General features: G+C 42.8%; 1 protein-coding gene across 1 annotated transcript in view; it reads left to right on the forward strand.

Annotated features, from left to right (window-relative positions):
- PIK3R4 (phosphoinositide-3-kinase regulatory subunit 4) overlaps positions 1 to 20,301 on the forward strand; it is a gene marked incomplete at its 3' end in the record, with an annotated part of 103,134 nt that extends 82,833 nt beyond the window's left edge. Inside the window, exons 9-15 of the mRNA XM_078768997.1 lie at positions 7,452 to 7,673; positions 8,404 to 8,577; positions 8,798 to 8,943; positions 10,549 to 10,764; positions 13,413 to 13,623; positions 16,618 to 16,829; positions 20,067 to 20,301. Of these exons, the coding sequence (XP_078625123.1) occupies positions 7,452 to 7,673; positions 8,404 to 8,577; positions 8,798 to 8,943; positions 10,549 to 10,764; positions 13,413 to 13,623; positions 16,618 to 16,829; positions 20,067 to 20,301 (1,416 nt within the window). The remainder of the gene's footprint in view (positions 1 to 7,451; positions 7,674 to 8,403; positions 8,578 to 8,797; positions 8,944 to 10,548; positions 10,765 to 13,412; positions 13,624 to 16,617; positions 16,830 to 20,066) is intronic.
- Between the last annotated feature and the right edge of the window lie 3,640 nt (positions 20,302 to 23,941).

Here is a 23,941-nt window from a genome sequence, read left to right on the forward strand (position 1 = left end):
GTAGATTAGTGTGGATGATAATGACATGGTATGTGCTTAGTTTAAAGGGAAGACGGGGAGCACTAAGTTAGCAGGGGAGTAGTTAGATGAGATGATGCCGTGTGTTTGAGGATTGGAAGTGTATTGTGAAAAGTGTGTAAGGAACAGGTGTGATTGCACAGGTGTGCAACTGAACAGGTGTGTGGAGCAGTGTATGAGTGAGTGATGGTGATGTGTATTGTGTTGACCAAATGGTCCAGGGAGAAGGAGGGTGCAGGTGGCACCAGGTGTGATTGCACAGGTGTGCAACGACAGGAGTATGGAGAATGGTTGTGTGGAATAAATGGTATGGAGTATATGGAGTATTGGAATGGATGGTCGTGGAGTGAGTATGGTGGAAACTATGGAGTGGAGTGGATGGTGCGAAGGTGTGAATGGGGGAAGGATGGACCCCCATCACGAATACCCGGGGCGGGTAGTTTAAGTGTTAGGTAGAGGGTATAGGTAAATTATGGTTGGATATTGGCATCTGTGGTGCGGGTGAAAGAATGGTGTTTAGATGGGTGCATTAGTGTTGTGGAAATGGCTGGGCGTGTAGCCTGTTAGTGTGTGTAGTTGGTTTGGGCACTCCACCACTGTAAGGATGTCGGCCAGGTGAGGCCGCAGGTGGGCTCTGGGAGCCGGTAGAGTTGTGGATGGGGCCCGAGGATCCGGAGGACGGACCCGGATAGCCCAGTGCCAGAGGGCACCGAGGGGTGACAGAGCCAGGAGGGGCCTTCCCCAGGTAGATAGGTTAGGTAAGGAGCAGGTAAGCTCGGAGGCAACTACAGTGGTGGAGGTGTGCAGGTGGGTAGACCTGCTGGGAGAGCTACACGCCCCAGTCCTGAAATTGTGCAAGGGCACAGGGAGATGAATCGGGGGAGTGAGACCCCAAATTGAGAAGCACCACAGTTTGGTCAATGGGAATTTGTTTTTAGAACCCAGAGTGTAAGATGGCCAATGGATTGGCAGGGAAAGACCCCGGGTAGTGTAAAGTGTATTAAAGTCATTTAGAAAGTAGTTAGGATGAAGTCTCCTCGCACCATCTACATACACTCACCTGAGGTGACGTAACTCCACACCATGCCATGTTTTATTATTTTTATTTTGATGCAAATGTTTGGATTGCGAGACGCATCATGACGTGGGTGTGACATTGTGCTTGATGTTCCATCTCTCCCTCCTTATGAGGATTGATGATGAATTGGTGATGGCAAATTTTGGTTGGAGGGATTGTGGGAACGAATTTGGTATAAGGGAAATATGGGGAAGACGTGACAGTAGTGACGAATTTGTAAATGTGTAGATTTTGTACATATGGGGTAAGGGCAAGGGTAGTGTAGGTGACAGGGGGGGGTGACGTACGGTAGGGACGAGCTTTCTCACTTCGCTCTCCGTACGCACTTCGCCTTGCATTGCCTTTGTTGATGTGTACCCTTGTGACCTTACCCCTCGCTCATCTGTCTTCCCCCCTTTGTCTCCCACATGAGGACCTGAGCGCCACTGGGCGCCGAGGGGAGCGTGCGTGAGTCCGCCATTGTGCGCCCGGAACTCCCAGAACCAGCTGTCTGCATCAATGCACCACATTATGGACCACATGTCTGTGGCCGAGCACCACTTATGGACCCCATGGGTTGGGGCATGGCCCCTCTGCTGGAACCGGCCATGAAGGCCCGAAATCTTGCTGGCGGACCTTGATCACAGGGCACCGATGCCCCACAGGTGAACCACACTAGTCGGCCCCCTGTGGGCCATAAATAAAACAAAAATGGACACGTTGGGCTAGTTTTATTGCAAATAGGCCGCCAGCAAAGAAAATGACAACATCTGGAAGAGAGTAATAGCCAGCAGAGGGAGCCGAAGAGCAAGAGACCACCTGCAGGGTTAGGGGTTGTTTGGTTATTTTTATTGATGAACAATGATGACTGTGCGCCGATTGGTGCTTGAGGGTGTGTTGGTGCGTTTTGGGTGCTTTCATGGTGCATTGATGCAGAGCAGACTGTCTCCCCCCCAGAAAGAACAATCACAGGTCCTGGGTTGCGTTTTGTAAATAAAGTAACGTCAGTGTAAATAATGCTCCCCACCGTCAATGTATAGTTTGAAGACCATTCCGCAATTCGGTTAACTGTGGGCGTGAGTCTGTTAGGCAGGGTGCAATGGAGCAGCGGGACATATTTATTTATGTTTTAAAACTGTCACACTCAGGGTCAGGTTAAATGTAGAGGGAACTACACCTACGTGTCACACTAAGTTAAAGTTATAGGCCCGGGACGTGCCTAAGAGGAGGAGGGTGCAGTGTTGCGGATATGAGGATTGTATTTTTTTTATTGTGTGCTTTATTATTATTATTGTTTTAGTCTGGCCCCTCCTGCCTCCAGTGTTGTGTAAAGGTCAAAGGGCGTTCCGGTAGTTAATTCCATAAAGCATCCATTGAAGGACACTATAAAACCCTTGTTCAGTAGCTTATATCTTTGTTATGTGTTTTAGGGTAAGGCCTTGTCTTCCATTAAAATGACACTCCATTGCACCAAGTGAAATAGATAGATTCCCTTCATTCCCATTCCCAAAAACCTCCATTTCCCCTTTCGACATGGCCAAGCCTCAATTTGGCAATTACATCCCCTCCAAAGCCGCCATTGAACATGTGCTCGGGTTGGGGAAGAAAGGCGTGCCCGCCCGTCGTCATCAAGGGCGGAGCCAGAGGGTCGCGCGACCAACCATGGCCGAGGTGAGCACACCGATGGGCGTGTCCTGAAGGGCGGCGGCTTAATCGCCGGAGGCGTTATAAAAGCGCGGGCGCAAGAGTGATGAGAAAGAAGTCGTCAGAGAAAAGCTGCGTAGAGAGGTCCATGACAAGAGAGGTCCATGACAAAGAGAGGTCCATGACAAAGAGAGGTGCATGACAAAGAGAGGTCCATGACAAAGAGAGGTCCATGACAAGAGTGGCGGTTGCATCCACAGCAGCTTGAGCCACCGAAACTGCAGCCACAGCAGCGTGGGGCCTGGACGGCAGTTTGGAGCAGGGCCGCGAAGGAACGGCGGCTGCCCAACGCGCCGATCGTGCTGCAGGACCCGTTGGACCTCACTCTCCCTCAAAACATCCACCTGCCATTCCTATCATCATTCCCCGTGTAAGTGTGTTCGTAGTCTGTCTTTTGTCTTGTCCCTGGGAATAAGTTAAGCCTGTTAGATAAGCTAGTATTTTCACTGTGTCTCTAAAAGCTTCTGTAAATTATTTTCTTATCTTTCCTTCTCCTTGGTTATTTTGACCCTGTAAATAGTAAATAAATTTAGTAGTATTTTCAACCTTTTTTTCGTCCTCTTATTCCTTTTCTTCACATCCGTCGTTTTTGTCTTTTCCCTCATTGAATAGCTGTGGCGCGATACGGCCAACGTGCGGGTGAATCGGGGAAACTGTTAGGTCGCGGTGCCTCCGCTCGGCAAACATAACATCCTTAACCGCGGACCGTAACAAAAAAATATATATATATATATATATATATTTATATATATATATATATATATATATATATATATAATATATTTATATATATATATATATATATATATATATATATATATATATATATATATATATATATATATATTATATATATATATATATATTTATATATATATATATATATATTTATATATATATATATATATATATATATATATATATATATATATATTATATATATATATATTTATATATATATATATATATATTTATATATATATATTTATATATATATATATATATATATATATATATATATATAAATATATATATATATATATTATATATTTTATATATATATATTATATATTATATATATATATATATATACACAAAGAATTAAGTTAAGCACCCCCCCCCGTTTTTTTTACAACCTCGCACATTACAAGTTTGTTGTCGTCAAAACAGTGTAATATACCCATGATATTGCTATATTTTCTGGAGAAGTGATATTATGGTCACATAAAAACATAACAATCATGCCGTTTTCAATATTTTATTCTGAATAATTTAAGGTGAAATTTTTTGGGAATTTTAGGCATATTTTCACCTCAATTTAAGTATGGAGCTATAGGTCCATCACGGACAGTGTGGATGACGTTTATGTTTTCTAACGTACAGTCATTGTTCTGAGAAGACCTCTAGCGATCTTTGCGTCAATAACGTGTGTAGGACCCACGTGATCGGATCACTGACTCAACCAATCACTTTTTTTCACTTTGATCACTCAATTTCATCAATGGATAATTGCTAATGTCATACCAATCATTATTTGATCTCACATACCTTAGAATATATGCCAATGTATACATATACACAAAGAATATATATTAGGGGGTGCTTACCTTAATTCGTTGTGTAGGGGTGCTTAACTTAATTCTTTGTGTATATATACAGTGGAACCTTGACTTACGAGTTTAATTCGTTCTGTGACCGAGCTCGTAACTCAAATTGCTCGTATCTCAAATCAAATTTCCCCATTGAAATGCATTGAAATGCTATTAATCCGTTCCAGCCCGCCAAAAACCACACCAATTTTTTTTAAAATATACAGTATATATAAAAATATCTCGCGCTTTATATTTCACCTGTATGCAGCATACAAGTTGGCAGGATGGCCTGGACTGGAGGTACGCACACTTGACTCTAAAGTCTAAACTGTCCAGCCTGGGTTTGAATCCCGACCCAGCTATAACCTGTCATGGGTGAATCACAGGCAGGGTGATTCATCAATGTGTGTACCGCTAAACTGGGCGCCCCGTTTGCGTCCCATTAGTTGTTGGATGTTAAGGATCTCACCGTGTTTTCCACAAAGAGAAGGCGAGCTATCGCCGGCACTCTGAACAAGTTGTGGCCTGGCATGGCATGAACATGAAAACATGAACATGAACATGAAATGTTCGACATGAACATGAAATTTTCCAAAATAACCAAAATGCGAAAACAAAAATGCAGCGCTATACGACAGAGATACTGTACGTGCACGGCAAGATAACCACGTGACCGGAACCCACCTGGCGGCGTAAACTCAAAATAACCGAAATGCGAAAACTAAAATGCAGCGCTATACGACAGAGATACTGTACGTGCACGGCAAGATAACCACGTGACCGGAACCCACCTGGCGGCGTAAACTCAAAATAACCGAAATGCGAAAACTAAAATGCAGCGCTATACGACAGAGATACTGTACTTGAACGGCAAGATAACCACGTGACCGGGTGGCGAAAGCTCGTAACTCGGATCTCGGCTCGCATCTCAAAGCAATAAACCGCCCGAGCGACGGCTCGTATCTCGAAAAACTCGTAAGTTGGGGCACTCGTAAGTCAAGGTTCCACTGTATATATATATTATATATATATATATATATATAATATATATATATATATATATATATATATATATATATATATATATATATATATATATATATATATATATATATATATATATATATATATATATTATAAAACAGGAGTGTCTGTCTGTCTGCCAGTCTCCAAACGACTCCCTCAGTTTTGGGGCTATCCCCGCCAAACGTCCTGTGAATGTTTTGGGGTCCTCGCGGATGTTGTAAGATAGGTAGGAGGTTTCAAATATTCCTCAAAATTAACTCGATACGAACCTGCTGCGAATCCAGAAGTGGACAGATGACTGCAATGAGCTGGTTTGATAATATCCAAATACAACCGTCATTTAAAACAGTCTTTTGTTAACTGATCTCATAAATTGATACTTTATCTCTTTGCGCATGTGCAATCGGGACGAATTCAGAGACGATGTACTGTAAAACGGCAGGTTTGTTTTCTGAATCATGTTCCGATTCAACACGTCCCGTACTCATAGATCCCTATTTTAGCAAGTTGTGAAACTCAGAAACTCAAGATATTTATTGGACCTTTTGCAGATGCTGATGACAAAATTAAATTGGGCAATTATCCAGCTGTGTAAGATTGAGCCTCAAGTGATGCTGGTATTGATCTCTGAAAGGTCTAAGGACTATAACATACTCCTTATGGTCTTTATGGAGACACCATTGGTGGGGTTTGCTTTCTGGGATGAAATAAAAGTATTTTTAATGATTGCGCAATTATATCACCTGGTGGGGAAATTCGGGAATCTATCCAGGGCCTAATCTGCCATCTTTGTCATCACTAACCTTGTGTATAAGGATATTTTATCACTGAAGACATGCTGAATGTAAAGTTTCAACAATCAGGATCATTCTCTCACTATCTTTTCATCATTTGCCAGCTAAATCCAATGAGTCGTTGGTGATGGGTGAGCTTGATTCAAAATGTAACCATACAGACCGAGTCAAAATGGGACAATATGTCAAATGGGATTATACATCAGTGTGATATCTAATCTATAAAATATATGATCCCCTTCAAAGTTGTATTGCACTTCCTAGCTAAAGAAAAAAAACAAATTGCTTACCATGGTATCTCTAATGTGTGACTGTGAAGAATGGGATTTTGAGCTGAGCAAGAGTTGTTGGTGGGAGGGGATGCATACTGGAATTGAAAGAATGAGTTTTTTAAATAGATCTTCACAACATCCTCATTGATAGCAGTAGAAAGAATGGAACAGTCCTTTAAGTGCAGGTCTGGATGTTCAGCTCAATTGAAGTTTTCTGAAGGAAGCTTGTGATGCAAAATTCTTAACCAGGCCATGGTTAAGTGACACATGATATGTGACACATGACACATGATACACATGATATGAAGGCCTTAAAGGACTAGGTCGGGGACAAGTCGGATTAGAAGTGCAGTTTGACTTCAATACTAAAATAAAGAGTCTTGGTGGATTCCTGCTTCAGAAATAATGATTTTTTATTTTTTTTATTTTTTGTATACAGAGTCGAGGCTCGTGAAAGAGCTAACATTTATCAAACAAACAAATCAAACAAACAAGCAAACAAAGTATATAAAAAGGGGAGCGGTCAACAAGATGGGGAGAGAAGGGGAGAAAGCACACAAACACAACATTTGAGAGCAGGGACATCGGGAGATGTGTGGGAGGGAGAGGGCCTGGGGGGAGGCAGGATAGGTATAAAACGCAAGGACAGGATTTTTCTGATGTGGCCAGAATGCTTAATTTCTTAATGATTGATGTAACTATTCAGGAGTTCTGAGAGTGGACATTATGGTGCTTAGAAGAGAGGGAAGGACTGCAATAGGAGATCATTATAGAATATAGAGGAACAGAAGAATGTTTACTTACTTTAATTTGCATATGAAAATGCCATGTAATCCTTTTGACTCTTCCGCCTCCTCTCTTTCGCAGCATTTCTCTTTGACATTTCCATTTTTCACACTTCTTTGGATTTTGCAACATTTTGTTCCAACAAATGTGCAGTATAATCGAGAACTTTTCTTTGTAACCATGAAGCTCTACCTTCCTGCAGAACTCCAAGCCCTCCAAGAGATGGTGCAACAGAAGGTGGTGACATTGCTCAGTGACCCAGAGAATGTGGTCAAACAGACCCTTCTAGAAAATGGCATCACCCGCCTCTGCGTCTTCTTTGGACGACAAAAAGCAAATGATGTGCTTCTCTCACATATGATCACATTTTTGAACGACAAGCAAGATTGGCACTTACGCGGTGCTTTCTTTGACAGCATTGTTGGTAAGTCGTCCTGTGACTTCAAGAGCACACAAGTTGTAATTTTAAGAGGTAAGTTGTTCTCCAACTTGAATCAAACTAACTAGAGTGGATATCTCAAAATAATGTTGACAGAAAACAATGATATTTCCAACAAATACATTTTTCATAACTTAGCTTGCAGAAAACAAATAATATCGAACATATTTGGAGAGTCATTTAACATACGACAACCAAACTTAGAAGGATAAAACCTTTGGCTATGCGCAGACTGCTAAGGTATAACCAACCACCTGTTTGTATTGACAGCACCTCAAAACCCTGTCTCTTGGAGAATCTGGAGTTCTGAAAGAATAATGTTCTGCTTTTTGCGGTCTGCGCAAATCCTGAAGCTCTATTGTTCTTTTAATTGTAATTTTCCTTGCTACATCTCCAGATGTGTTTGTCGACCATATTATGATGATGTGTGCCAGACATCCTGTTGGTCAGAATCCGTGCGGCAATAGCCAGAGTGACACATCGTCCCTGGTACCATAAAAGTGAAGGGGTTTGTATTTGACAACCAAACCTTTTTATGTAAAATGTTATCTTTATTTTATTCACTACAACCTACATTATTGGTGTGCTTGCTTTAGTCCTCTTGTTTTTTTCTAATAACTATTTTCTGCTTAGCTGCATACCCTTTTCTGCTTACAATTTAAAGTTTTATTATAGTAATGGCTTTGTTAACATATTTTGCCTGTGTGTTGTGCAGGTGTGGCTGTCTATGTTGGTTGGCAAAGCTCTTCTATATTGAAGCCATTGTTGCAGCAGGGCTTAGGTGATACAGAGGAATTTGTGGTGTGCAAGGCTCTCCAGGCACTTACCTGCATGTGCCAGCTCAGTCTGCTTCAGAAACCTCATCTTTATGACTTTCTCAATGACTGTGGTAGGGTTTTCCAAGTTTCATAGATTGTTTCTATAAGAAAACTGCTAAATTCAGATGGAATATGAGATTTGAATAAAAATGCTGAATTAAAAAGCTGGAAAAATATACAACAGCCATATATTTCAAACAAAAAAAGGTTATCTTTACAATTAATCATAAAAACATTGCCATCATCATGGATTGCAATTATTTACCTTATCCATCCTTCTTTGTCTTTCAGCACCTTTCCTGTGTCATCCGAACCTGTGGATCAGGCATGGTGCTGTTGGATTTATATCTACTATGGCTAAGTGTCTGAATGTAGCAGACATCCACTGCAACCTTCTTCCTCTGTTGCAACCCTACATCACTCAACCAACAGTACAGGCATGTGCATCTGTCTTTATCAGTAGTTTGTGTAAAATATTGAATCCCCAAGAAAGGTATTAAAGATATTGCTTTCGCTGTGTTTTTGTCAAAGGACTTTATGAGTTGTAAAATGCATTTGAGTTTTGAACCCGGTGCTTTTGGGCCTACCCTGTGCTTCACCGAGCTCGTGGGCCGACCCGATGCTTGGCCTAGCTCGTGGGCCGACCCGGTGCTTGGCCGAGCTCGTGGGCTGACCCAGTTCTTCGCCGAGCTTGTGGGCCGACCCGGTGCTTGGCCGAGCTTGTGGGCCGACCCGGTGCTTGGCCGAGCTCGTGGGCCGACCCGGTGCTTGGCCGAGCTCGTGGGCCAACCCGGTACTTCGTCTAGCTCGTGGGCCGACCCGGTGCTTGGCCGAGCTCGTGAGCCGACCCGGTGCTTGCCTGAGCTCGTGGGCCGACCCGATGCTTGGCCGAGCTCGTGGGCCGACCTTGTGCTTCGCCGAGTTTAATAGGCCCACCCAGTGCTTCTCCAAGCTCGTTTGCCAACACGGTTATTCGCTGAGCTTGTGGGTCCAACCTAGTACATCACAGGCCTCATGGCCTGACCCGATGCTTACATTTTTGCTCGGCCAGACCTTGGGTGAATGCGCCGTACAGTACGATTTTGCCTTCTTTTGCTTTTTTCCAGTTGTGTGGCTTGACAATATTGCCGTTTCAACACCTCCTTCAACCTGTATTTTCATAAATAACTGATTCTTTCAACATATTTGGTTTATCATTGCATTGGAAGATATATCAGCAAATTGAACAATAAATATAATAAAAATAATGAAAGTACAAACAATTATAATTCAATAGGTGTCTTGATGTGTAGTTGGGTTGTTTAATCACAACTCCTCATTTATTGTCCCCCCCTTTTTTTTTGCCCCCCCGCCGCACTGCGGGGCGAAACGGGGACTATGGTTTTCCCCTCCGTCCGTGTGTCCGTCCGGGCGTGCGTGCGTGTGTAAGCGAAGGACCACATTCGAATTTGGTGTGTGGGTGCAACCCACGTCAAAATCCAAGATGGCCGCCGCCATGTATGTCTGACGCCATGTACGTCTGAACCTTGTGAGCGGAATATCTTGAAAAATAAGTGAAGTACCAACTTCTAATCTGGTGTGTGGGTGTATCTACGCATAAGGAAGAATGCTATTGAAAATTGGGTCGTCACGTCTAAATCCAAGATGGCCGCCACCATATATGTCTGAACCTTGTGAGCAAAATATCTTGAAAAATAAACGAACTACTAACTTCTAATCTGGTGTGTGGGTGTATCTACGCATAAGGAAGAACGCTATTGAAAATTGGGTCGTCACGTCAAAATCCAAGATGGCCGCCGCCATCTATGTCTGAACCTTGTGAGCGGAATATCTTGAAAAATAGGCGAAGTACCAACTTCTAATCTGGTGTGTGGGTGTATCTAGGCACAGGGAAGAACGCTATTGAAAATTGGGTCGCCACGTCAAAATCCAAGATGGCCGCCTTGCGTCTTCCACTTTGTCAACTCGCATCACTTCACCGACGGGGGACCTAGGCGTAACGCTTGTTTTCCTTGTTTTCTACCTTTTTCCCTTGTACCCAGATAGAAGATTCCATTGTTCTCTTGGGTGTGTTGAAGCCACCACTGCCACGTCCTATATTTGAATACGTTCTGAAGTCACGTGACACGCCAGTGTTTTTTGACTTGCTGCAGGAGCGACAACTCATTAGAAATGTGCGCCGGCTTGGTTCAATACAGCAATATGTAACACCTGCAGACCAAATACTAGCTCAATTACTGCGCAAGCTTCAATCACAGGTACATGGCAATGGGTCTTTCTTATTCATGAGGCAGCTCCTTGCGAATTGTGAACACATCTTTGCTTTATTATCATGTCCTGATTTTTTTACGATAAAGGAACCTTTTTAGGTTCATCATATAGGTTCATGTTGAGGTTCATCATATATCTAAAAGGTTGATGATTACTGTTTTGTTTTTTCAACACCGAAAGACACTGTTAGGTTTAGCTAAGAGGGTTGTATTGCAAGTCTGTGGCCTAACCTTCAAGTCTTAAAACGAAATAAAGGAGATTAGTTGGTGAAGTTGTTTAAATTAGCTGTGGAATTATAATGTACGAAATTTGTTGTTTTGTGACCTGTGAAGAGGATTAATTTAGATCATTACTATTAGGTCAACACAATTGTAATGAAATAATCGATTGTCCTCTGCATGAGATTACATTGAAGAATATTTTTAATGCTCTGGAGAGGGAGTCTGACTTTTATACACAAAGAACATACCAAAATACAAAAGTACTTGAAGTACCTATCAAAAAGTACATCAAATGAACATCCAAATACAGAACAGTAACATAATTTTGGACCAGGACCCCTCTGTCCCAGTCACTTTCAGCGATTTCGATTTGAGAGTCTCAAAAGCGGCCGATTATCTCATCATCATGGCCACAGCAGGTGTAATGTTTTGAATTATGCCGCAGTAGTCCAAAGGTTGTGTCACGTACAGGCGAGAGGAATTGCAGACAACTTGTTACCCAGGGGGCATCTTGACCTTTGTATGAACATGCATATATTCAGTTTTAAGACCATTTTATTTCTCACAATACAATTAACTAATTTGCCAACATTTGAATTCCAATTCACAACCATTTAAAATGGTACACTATTCCGTTTAGCATTTAAGATGTAACATTTGTGAGATGTGGGTGCAAAGGTGTTTGCATTTATCAGTCGAGGACAGAGGCCGCTGTGCTCCAGGCATCTCCTGCAAACACTCCAAGTGAGGAGTTGGCTGGCCTTCACCCCACCTTGCCAACTCACCAACAGCACTTCTGTGGCACAACACTCTCAGAGCAGGATTTATGAACTAAAAAGTCTCCAATAATTAATCACCTTTATAATTATCCAATGAAAATACATTTCTCCTTTGTAACATCCTTACTGAGTAAAAACAATGTCAGTGTGTCTGTTGGTGTGTGTGTGTGTGTATGTCTGCCTGTACGTGTGGATTAAAATCTTCGACACCTGCAATGAAAAAAAAAAAAACCAAACGACAAAACATCCATCCACACTGCTATCCTTGGCAGATTTCGTTTTCATTATATTGACGGTACGAGTTTTGCCATCATCAACACAATGGAGATTGTCACTCAGATGGCGAGGGGTCAAATTGGTTTCAGCCATTGATATTACTTCAACCGATTATAATCTATATTCAAGCCATGCCATCCCTTCTCTGTGAAACTGAATTCCAGGTTACAAGTTGTCACCTCTGATTCAGAGAATTGACAGCATTGTCTGCATTGTGAAGTTGGCCTGATATGTACTCGAGTACAGAGCACATAAATCCATTTAGACAGCCTTTGCTGAGAAAATGGCAAGTTTTTATTCATGAGGAAAACTGTTTGAGATGCTCTTGTGTCAGAAATTAGCTGCTTATGTACACAATTACATTCTCCACTGTGTGATATTTATTGCCAAAAAATGTGCATTTTTGTTTGTACACATGGTCGTGGTTCATGGAAGAACGAGAGCAGAATAGTGTGGAACAAAATGGAAAGGTGAAAACCCTAACAGCAGAATATAAATGAGAGTGAGATCAATGGGGAGGGGGGAGCAGGATGCATGGGGTGAACAAGCTGCACAGAAGCTGCAACACAGCAAGAAGAGGAGGAGGAAAGCACAGATGCAACAGAAAAGGAACAAACGAAAGGTGAGGTGAAGGAGAGAGGGGAAAATCACAATAACCTGGAAAAGGGGAGTGTTTGGAAATGGGGTCATTTGGGGGAGCAGAGATCATGAGTGTGAATGAGGGATGATGTGAGGTAGAGGCGAACAGGTGTCTCGAAGCCCTGGAGGTAAGAATGGGACTGAACAGACTTGGGAAGTTAGTACCACAGACGAGAGAAGAGGGGAACAAATGAGTGAGCAGTGAGTCTGGATTTTGGGAGTTGAATAAGAAGAGGGATACTGGCAGACGGAGTGCATCCTGCAGAAACCTGGGAGGGACAGAGCCAAGAGAGGGAGGGCAGTGGGTGCCAGACCAAAAAGTAGATGGTAGAATACAGAGAAGACACCAACCTGTCTGCAAGGTGAGAGTAACAAGCCAAACACTCAGCTTTGTTGTGGGAGATCCCAATAATTTTGAGAACAAAACACTGCCTTAACAGGGAGAGGAGGTGAGAGGATCCCATTAAGAGTTGCATGCTGACTGAAGGAGTGGTGGAATTCGGTGACCCATGAGAGGAGATGGTCTTGGATGCCATAAGCAGAGAGTTTAGAGAACTTAAGCAGAGAGTTATTTCCATATGGGTAATTATCTTCTTCTTTTAATAATAATAATAATAATAATAATAATGTGATACTTTTATTCTGCTGACATCATCGGTCACTAAGACTTCAAGCTGAGTGTAACGAATTTTCAAAATCAAGTTTTCATCTTGTGTATAGGGAATGACGGATATTGAAGAGGACCAGCTACTTTCGTTGCGAGATTACATGCTTAAGGTACATCGAGCCAGGGGCTCCTTCTCAGATCCTGGTAATGATGCTGATATGCTGCGGCCTGGCACTGTGAGTCTGGCAGCTCTGAAGAAGCATGTAAGGTGCAGGAAGGCTGAACTAGGCCACAATAGTTTGCAAGAGGCGGAGGATCGAAAAGGTATGCATTTTTATGTTGCAGATAATCTGCAACAAGGTATATTTCATCTTGTTTAAACAGCAGCGAGTTGCCTCTTTTTAACCGACCACTTATCTATTATAAATACCTTTCTCCAAACACCTCATCATGAGTATCCAAGAAAGATGTATTCAAGAAAATTGATCACGGGGAAGTTAATAATTTCCATTGTATGATTATTCTTGCAAGACAAGAGTCATAACCTGTTACTCTATTAAATATGCAGCATCAAAGGTTTCCTTTAATTTGTTAAAATGATGCCCACCTTGTTCTTATTTTTCCCCAAATGCATTCCACTGAATAAGCCTGAATAAGCCTCATTTTACAACACGCTGAGTTGGATTGAACATCATTACTGCCACATATTTAAACTAGAACGCCACTCAGTAGAGCGCATACTCCCGCCGTGGGTGGCCGCTGCTGAGCCCTATCTTCCAATGGTAAAAAAATCCTTTAAAAAATTCCTGGATCCGGAATAATATCCTGAGCTTCACCAAAAACTAATCAATTCTTCCTTATCCAAAGGGCAATCATCCCACCAACTTTCATCCAAATCCGTTCAGAACTTTTCCAGATATCTTGTTCACGAACACACGAACACACACACGGGCGGACATGATCGAATGCATTACTCCCTGACGGGAGTAAAAATACACCCAGGTGTTTCTGGATGCACTAGTGCACCAACACTGATAAAAAGTATGAAGAGATTTGTATGTTTTAAGTATTTTCAAAGTATAAAGAGGAAGTAGGATTTTGAAGTGAATGTTCAGATAAATGGAGAACCAGTCTAAGTGGGTAAAGAGGGGAACCGTTTTTGTGCAGCATTATTAGCCCGTCCCCCATGCAGCCTTTCTGTGCGTCTGTGTGTCTATCTGGGCTGTAACTTTTTTACCATTTGAGCTTTTGTCATCAAATTTTCAACAAAGCTTTATTATGAGAATTTGGAGAAGAGTCAGTATCTGGAATGAGGAGTCAGTTCCCCAGGTCTACAAAGATATCACGATTGTTTTCCTGTACAAATGCAAAGGTGATAGGTCGTGTGTTGACAACTGCTGTGGTGTGGCTCTACTATCTATTGTTTTGAAAATACTTAATTGCATGTCACCAACAATTGTCAACATCACCTCAGAAAGCCAACGTGGCTTTTGGTGCTGGACGTGGCACGATTGATATGATGATCTCTGCTCGTCAATTTCAGGCAAAGAGCAGAGAACAACATCGCGATCTATCCATGTTCTGCTGTCCCACCAACTTAATCAACATCATCAGATCCTTCCAGGATGGCATGGTTGGATTGGTTGCTCATGGGAGGGACAGTGGATGCACATCTGAGTCATTTCCTGTTACCAATGGCACAAAGCAAGGCCGAGCTCACCTATTACCATTGTATTTTCCTCTATGCTTCATGATGCCTTCGATGATTGCACCCGGGGAGTGATGATCCAGTTTCACAGAAAAGGTGGAGTCTTTAATTTGCAGCGTCTGAAGACCAAGTCCAGAATCACAGAAATGTTGTTTCATGACCTCCTTTTCACCGATGACTGCGCACTCTTCAGTCGGTCCTCTCAAAATGCAATGATTGGTGCCAAAGTAACATCAAGACTGGATGTGTGTTCTTTGGAAGATTGACACATCGCCTTTGGCATGAAAGTGTCATTTGCAATTTGACACCAAGATCAGTGTCTATCATGACGTTGTTTTATCGACACTCCTGTACAGATGCGAATCTTGGACACCCCATCATCGTCATATCAAACGCCTTGATCAATTCCATATGCGATGCCTTCACAAGATTCTTGGCATGACCTGGCGAGACAGAATACCTAACACCTCTATCCTAGACTGCTGGCGTATCCAAGGAATTGAGTATTTCCTGATGCAAGCCCAGCTTTGCTGGTCAGGACACCTCACTCGCATGAAGACCATAGACTCCCAAGAGCGGTTTTCTATGGACAACTTAAATTCGGTAAATGGTCATGCAATGGACAAAGAAGGTGCTATAAGGATGTCCTCACATCTGCACTCGACTTGTGCCATTCCAGTTGTCACCTGGGAACATCAGGCCACAAACAGTTCAGCTTGGCGTAACATTTGAACCACTTTGAAAGTGGGAGACTTGCTATCGAGAGACGGTGGAGGCAAGAAAGGAAAACCTGCCAACGTCCATCTCCACAAGGACCAATCGATACCTGCGATGTTTGCGGTCGATGCTGTGAGTCCCACATTGGACTACACACCCATCGCACGATGCACAATGCTTAGTGAGCATGCCAACGAAGGGAAGAAATTCGTCGAAAACGACGACTCACATCATCATCATCTCATCATAGAGAAGACAAATTGATAAATTTGGTCAAAAGGTCAAAGGTTAGCCTCACTCAAAATCGTCAATTTTCATCCATTTGACCTGAAATTATAATAACCTGCATATTGGGTCACTGAATTGATTCACCAATCAAAATCTAGAAGCTGATTTTTATTTATTTTTATTTTTAGATCAAAAGGTCAAAGGTGAAGGTTGCATGAAATCATCAATTTCCATCTGATTGATTTGAAATTTTAGCAGGGTTTGCATGTTGAGTCGCTGAAGCCTTTTACTTTTGAGGTAAAAAGTTCAAGGTCGCCTAAAATCGTGAATTTTGTTGTATTTTTTTTTTTTGCTGTTTTGTCATGATTAGCAACGGAAGAAGAAGAAGAAGAAGAAGAAGAAGAAGAAGCCTTAATAAAAAGCGGATTCGGATGGGCGAGATAAAAATGTGGGAGGCAGAAGAGTAAAATGTTGCAATAGTCACCACTCCAGGTTAACAGGGTGTGAATGAAAATTCCGCAAGCAAGTCTTGAGAGACTCACGTGGATAGTGTGATTGGAAATTAATCACAAGCAAATTGTTTATGAGATTGTGTTGAAGAAAAGAGGATTGTTTAGCATCTCTTGTTGCTACATATTTTATTTACTTGTATCTTTGATTGACAGGAGCACCAAAAAAAACGATTCGTCCTGAAGTTTCCATGAATGCTGAATGGAAGAGCTTGTTTGGACCACTGGAGCCTCTATCACAACCTACAGGAACGACTAGCAAGGCTGGACAGGGTATGCAAGGTGCTCAAGGTGGGATGCAACCATTGAGTGTCAAGCCACATGCTTTGACACAGAGAAGCCAAGCAAGGGGATCTTTCCAAACACAGGTAAGCTGTGCAAAAGGTAAAGTGATTCAATAGTAATCCTTTATTCCCCTAATTAGTCTCGCATCAAAGGGGATGTAAAACTGTTGCAACGTGTGTGTGTGTGTGTGTGTGTGTGTGTGTGTGTGTGTGTGTGTGTGTGTGTGTGTGTGTGTGTGTGTGTGTGTGTGTGTGTGTGTGTGTGTGTGTGTGTGTATATGTGTGTGTGTGTGTGTGTGTGTGTGTGTGTGTGTGTGTGTGTCCGTCCGTGTGTCTGTGTCTATATATTGTTACGTGTGTTGGGGTCGGTAATGAAATAACTTAGTTGAGATGGGATTGTATAGATTACCATGCTCCGAATGTCGTGTAAGAACATTTTGATGTAAATAAGTCAACTCCATGTATTCGGATTAAGTGTGACGTGTGGCCATACGGAGGGTGGCTCTTGTGCTATGTAGTCTAGGGAGTAAGAACAATCCCCCTGTCCATCCTACCTCTTGTGATCTTCTTTTTTCTTTCTTTTTTTGGGATACAGAATCAAGGCTTGTGTAAGAGCTAACACATTGAACATGAAAACATGTACAGACACATAAAACATACAATGAAGCCAGCGGGAGACAAGAGGAGGAGGGGGAGGGAAGCACACAAGCAAGCACAACAACAGTAGAGAACAGGGACGTCGGTAGATCTGTGGAAGGGGGAGGGCTGGGGGAGGAGGGAGTGGTACACGCTACAAAGCAAATGAACACTTCTAGGAATTACAGGAAAGAAGTTGGGGGTTGAAAGAGGTGGATTTAGGGTGTTTTAATGGGGGTAGAAAAGATCAAGGTTTTGGATGGGGGAAGATAAGAGATGATGGTGAACAGCTGTTTTAAAGACCTGGAGCAAGGAGAGGGATTGAAGAGAGTGTGGGAATTTGTTCCAGAGGCGGGAGAAAAGAGGAATGAAAGAGTGAAGGTGAGCAGAGAGTCTTGATTTTGGCAGTTTCACCAGAAGAGGGTTGCTGGCAGATCTTGTGCGTCCTGCAGGAATATTTGGGGGACAGAGCACAGACAAAGCAGGGGGAGCAAGGCTGGAGAGGAGTCTGTAGAAGACAGAAAGACCACCAACCCGCCTGCAGTGAGAGAGAGAAAGGCGCTCAGAATCAGCTTCATCGCGGGAGATTCCAATGATTCTGAATGCTTTGGTTTCAACCGCGTGAAGCCGAGCTAGGTGAGGCAGGAGCACCAGCCCAGAGGGGAGAGCAGTATTCCATTGAGCTGCAGATGAAAGCTTTGTATGTGGTGAGGAGCTCAGACGTGCCCAGAAAGGACTTCGCATGCCGGAGGATGCCCAGTCGGCACCTGGCTTTGGAGGCCAGCTTGGAAATGTGTTCTTTCCCAGGAAAGATCATTGCAGATTGTGAGACCCAAAAGCTTGAGTGACAGAACTTCTGACCTTTGTGGTTATAATAAATCGGCCTGTGATAAGACGAGGGCTGTCAGGAAATGAACTCATGCACATTACAACACCGACAAGCCTGACAGAAACCCATCACATTTGCCGATCGGCAAGGGAACCCCGCCCCCGAATGTTCTCGATATGTGTCAAGAAAGGCCGTGAGGCCCCGCCCCAAAAGGAACGATTGGTCATGGCCATGGCCTGAAGTGGTGGGGCGCGGGGATTGGTTGGTGTGTGACGTCATCGGGGAACATTCGAGAACGGAGGAAGAAAAAGCGAAGCGACCGCCATTTTTGTCTTTCTCTGTCCTGGGCTACGCGGCAGGCGGTCGCATTTCCTTCGCTCTCTTCGTTTTCCGCGTTCGTGTGGGTTGGACGCTTGGACCTCTGGCTCTCTGGTTTGTGTGCGCTCCTGGGAAGTTTGGGACGGTCGGAGCTCGGTGCAGCCGAACGAGAAGGACCAAGGGAGGAGCTCATGCCTGTTGCTTCGTGCCGGCAGCTTGCGGTGGACCAGACTTCGCGCCAACGCGTTTTTCCCGGCGCAGGGACGCGGGACCTGTGACGGCACCAAACCCTCGTTGAGCCCGGAGTTGAGTGGCTGCACACCATCCAACATTACTTTTTATTTTCATCTTTCCCTTGTTCGTGTCTTTGTGTCTAAGTGGAGGATCCTCATCTAGGAATTATAGATCTTATCTCATCTTTCATTTTTATTGCCTGCATTATTTTCATTAAACCTTTATTTGTTGCATTTTCAATTTCTTTTTTCTTGTACGTTTATTTGTTTGTGGTTTCGGAAAACCCTCGCCGCGTCCGTCCATCCGTTCAAATAAGACCAGGGACCTCCATTTCCCTCGCGCGTCATAAAGAGATAACACCGCCATAGTTTTGGATAAACACCTCAGTGTTAAAGCTCGGTTGGCCATCCTTCACCTACCTTAACCTTGGGACACGACAATATTTTTGCTTTAAAAATATTTTTTCTCTGCAACTGCTTGTCCGATCGATGCAAAACTTTAAACATGGGGGGGACTCCACATGGAGATTATTTTTTGACAATTCTGATGTCATAGGTCACATGTTATGACAGCCATATTGGATTAAAGGAAAAATCATTTTCTCTGAAATAGCTCAACGATTTTATTTTTTTAAAACTTGGCATATGGTATGGCAACACCCCATGGGGTACATAGGGTGATAACGATGATGTCATCGTTGAAGTCTTTTTCCAGCCGTAATTGGTTGAATCGAAATCCTTATCCAAAAAATCTCAAGCTTCATATATCTGCTTTACTACCCGATGTGAATGAGCAATTCAATTTATGACGTCATTGGTCACATGGTCATCGAAGCCTGCACTATTACCAACCTATGGTTGTTTGTCCGTGCTCTATCCTTTTAAATGCTGAGCAACAAGCAAGGAAGCAGCACGTACCATTTTAAATCTAGACTCTAGAGTATGACTCAGTTGGGGTTCGAACCACCGACCTCCGACACTCAAAGTGGATGATCTGACCATTGCACCGTCCGCAATGGTTAGAATGGCCGTTTAAGTAAACTATAAAAAGCTGTGCTTGTGGAACTTTAATTACCTCTCAAATCTTCACTTCTATATACTACATGCTGAACAAAAATTCTGCATTTTAAGCTGATGTTATCTCACTGATGATGCATTAAAGCAGAAGCACTCATGAGGTTGAAGCTTAAACTTCTTGCTTGGATTCTCTGCCTTAACTGTTATTGTTTATTGAAACACATGATCTCTTCCATTTCTTTAAATTTTATGTCCATTCATGTTCTTTCACTTTCACTTCATTTCCAGGAGCAGGATCATAACTCTCCTCCCACAACACATCCTCTGGGAGGCAGGCAGACAATGTCAGAGGATGCTGAAACCTCAGAATTGACTGTTGGAAGCTCATCCCAGCGTCGCTGTGCTTCATGTCGTACAGAGTTAGTTCACCTCATCAGGCAGCGGAAAGAGGAGTACAGCTCCGAAAGTACATTGCAGGCTCTTGTCGACGGCACAGAATGGGAAAGCAAGCCCCCTCCACCAGGTAGTCAAAATGATCAATTGTGCACTACTCTTGGGTACCAGACAATTGTCAGCCATTTTGTTGGGGAAAAAAAATCAGTAACTTGTAAAAATATTTTTAAAAGATTTTACAAAAAGACTGATATAATGGTTAGAGCATCCACTCTAAGTGGGGAGGTTGGTGGTTCAAACCCTGGCCAAGTCATACCAAAGACTTTAAAAATGGTACGTGCCATTTCCTTGCTCGACGTTCAGTATATAAAAGGTGAAGAGCACAGTCAATCCTCATAGGTTGGCATCAATAGAAAGGAGGAAATTCCTCCTCAGGAAATGCCCCGCTGAGTGTGGTGAGAACGACGATGCCATTGTTGTGATGTCGCTACGACCCAGAGTACCCCGGCAAGTGACGGCACTTCCCCAAAGCTCAATGCTGTGTTTGTCTCTTCTAAAGCCGTGTATGTATGTATGTGTATGTATGTATGTGTGTGTGTATGTATGTATGTGTATGTATGTATGTGTGTGTGTATGTATGTATGTATGTATATATATATATATATATATATATATATATATATATATATATATATATATATATATATATATATATATACTGTATATATATATATATATATATATATATATATATATATATATATATATATATATATATGTATGTATATAGATATATATATAGATATAGATATATATAGATATATATAGATATACAGTGGAACCTTGACTTACGAGTTTAATCCGTTCCGTGACCGAGCTCGTAACTCAAATTGCTCGTATCTCAAATCAAATTTCCCCATTGAAATGCATTGAAATGCTATTAATCCGTTCCAGCCCGCCAAAAACCACACCAATTTTTTTTTAAATATACAGTATATATAAAAATATCTCGCGCTTTATATTTCACCTGTATGCCAGCATACAAGCTGGCAGGATGGCCTGGACTGGAGGTACGCACACTTGACTCTAAAGTCTAAACTGTCCAGCCTGGGTTTGAATCCCGACCCAGCTATAACCTGTCATGGGTGAATCACAGGCAGGGTGATTCCTCAATGTGTGTACCGCTAAACTGGGCGCCCCGTTTGCGTCCCATTAGTTGTTGGATGTTAAGGATCTCACCGTGTTTTCCACAAAGAGAAGGCGAGCTATCGCCGGCACTCTGAACAAGTTGACGGCAGAGATACTGTACTTGCAATGACAAGATAACCACGTGTCGCACGATCTCTTGTCATGGTCCACAAGATTATCACAGAGAGGTGCAGCTTCCAGCGTTTCGAGATCTGATCCAGGCCTATCCAACGAGACCGGTCCCAGCGTTCTAGGCCCGGTGGTTGTCTCAGACGGACCCGACAACGGACGTGTTGGATTTTACCGCGAGCCGATTCGAGCACCGACGTGCCGGCGAACAAAACCAGTCATATCTTTTGAACGCGTGGCTCGATATTTACAAAATAAACTTTTTCTTGAAGGGCTGAACCGTGCGCTCAAAACGATACCGAGTTTGACCCTGAGAGAGCCGTTTTGCGTAAACTCAAAATAACCGAAATGCGAAAACTAAAATGCAGCGCTATACTACGACAGAGATACTGTACGTGCACGGCAAGATAACCACGTGTCGCACGATCTCTTGTCATGGTCCACAAGATTATCACAGAGAGGTGCAGCTTCCAGCGTTTCGAGATATGATCCAGACCTAACTTTTGAGACCAGTCCCAGCCTTCTAGGCCCCGTGGTTGGTTCAGACGGACCCGACAAAGGACGTGTTGGATTTTACCGCGAGCCGATTCGAGCACCGACGTGCCGGCGAACAAAACCAGTCATATCTTTTGAACGCGTGGCTCGATTTTTACAAAATAAACTTTTTCTTGAAGGTCTGAACCGTGCGCTCAAAACGATACCGAGTTTGACCCTGAGAGAGCCGTTTTGCGCCGGAGATACTGTACGTGCACGGCAAGATAACCACGTGACCGGGTGGCGAAAGCTCGTAACTCGGATCTCGGCTCGCATCTCAAAGCAATAAACTGCCAGAGTGACGGCTCGTATCTCGAAAAACTCGTAAGTTGGGGCACTCGTAAGTCGAGGTTCCACCACTGTATATAGATATATATAGATATATATAGATATATATATATAGATTAGATATACATAGATATATATACACAAAGAATTAAGTTAAGCACCCCCCCCCCCCCCCCCCCCGTTTTTTTACAACCTCGCACATTACAAGTTTGTTGTCGTCAAAACAGTGTAATATACCCATGATATTGCTATATTTTCTGGAGAAGTGATATTATGGTCACATAAAAACATAACAATCATGCCGTTTTCAATATTTTATTCTGAATAATTTAAGGTGAAATTTTTTGGGAATTTTAGGCATATTTTCACCTCAATTTAAGTATGGAGCTATAGGTCCATCACGGACAGTGTGGATGACGTTTATGTTTTCTAACGTACAGTCATTGTTCTGAGAAGACCTCTAGCGATCTTTGCGTCAATAACGTGTGTAGGACCCACGTGATCGGATCACTGACTCAACCCTACGTCTCATAGACCCTGTAAGCCGTCGTATGCGTTGCTGTGGCAGGTTGTTCCATTCCCGATGTAATGCACGTTCCAATTCATCCAGATTGGCTATTGGAGGGACCATCTTCGCAATTTGTCGTCCCAACATGTCCCAAACGTGCTCGAGGGGGTTCAACCTGCCACAGCAACGCATACGACGGCTTACAGGGTCTATGAGACGTAGGGTTGAGTCAGTGATCCGATCACGTGGGACGTGGGTCCTACACACGTTATTGACGCAAAGATCGCTAGAGGTCTTCTCAGAACAATGACTGTACGTTAGAAAACATAAACGTCATCCACACTGTCCGTGATGGACCTATAGCTCCATACTTAAATTGAGGTGAAAATATGCCTAAAATTCCCAAACAATTTCACCTTAAATTATTCAGAATAAAATATTGAAAACGGCATGATTGTTATGTTTTTATGTGACCATAATATCACTTCTCCAGAAAATATAGCAATATCATGGGTATATTACACTGTTTTGACGACAACAAACTTGTAATGTGCGAGGTTGTAAAAAAACGGGGGGGGGTGCTTAACTTAATTCTTTGTGTATATATATATAGATATATATATATATATATATATATATATATATATATATATATATATATATATATATATATATACAGTGGAACCTTGACTTACGAGTGCCCCAACTTACGAGTTTTTCGAGATACGAGCCGTCGCTCGGGCGGTTTATTGCTTTGAGATGCGAGCCGAGATCCGAGTTACGAGCTTTCGCCACCCGGTCACGTGGTTATCTTGCCGTGCAAGTACAGTATCTCTGTCGTATAGCGCTGCATTTTTGTTTTCGCATGTTGGTTATTTTGAGTTTACGCCGCCAGGTGGGTTCTGGTCACGTGGTTATCTTGCCGTGCAAGTACAGTATCTCTGTCGTATAGCGCTGCATTTTTGTTTTCGCATGTTGGTTATTTTGAGTTTACGCCACCAGGTGGGTTCTGGTCACGTGGTTATCTTGCCGTGCAAGTACAGTATCTCTGCCGTCAACTTGTTCAGAGTGCCGGCGACAGCTCGCCTTCTCTTTGTGGAAAACACGGTACTGAGAAGAAGAA

Source organism: Myxine glutinosa, unplaced genomic scaffold, assembly GCF_964187855.1.
Source record: "Myxine glutinosa unplaced genomic scaffold, kmMyxGlut1.1 SCAFFOLD_849, whole genome shotgun sequence".
Classification (NCBI taxonomy): Eukaryota; Metazoa; Chordata; class Myxini; order Myxiniformes; family Myxinidae; genus Myxine; species Myxine glutinosa.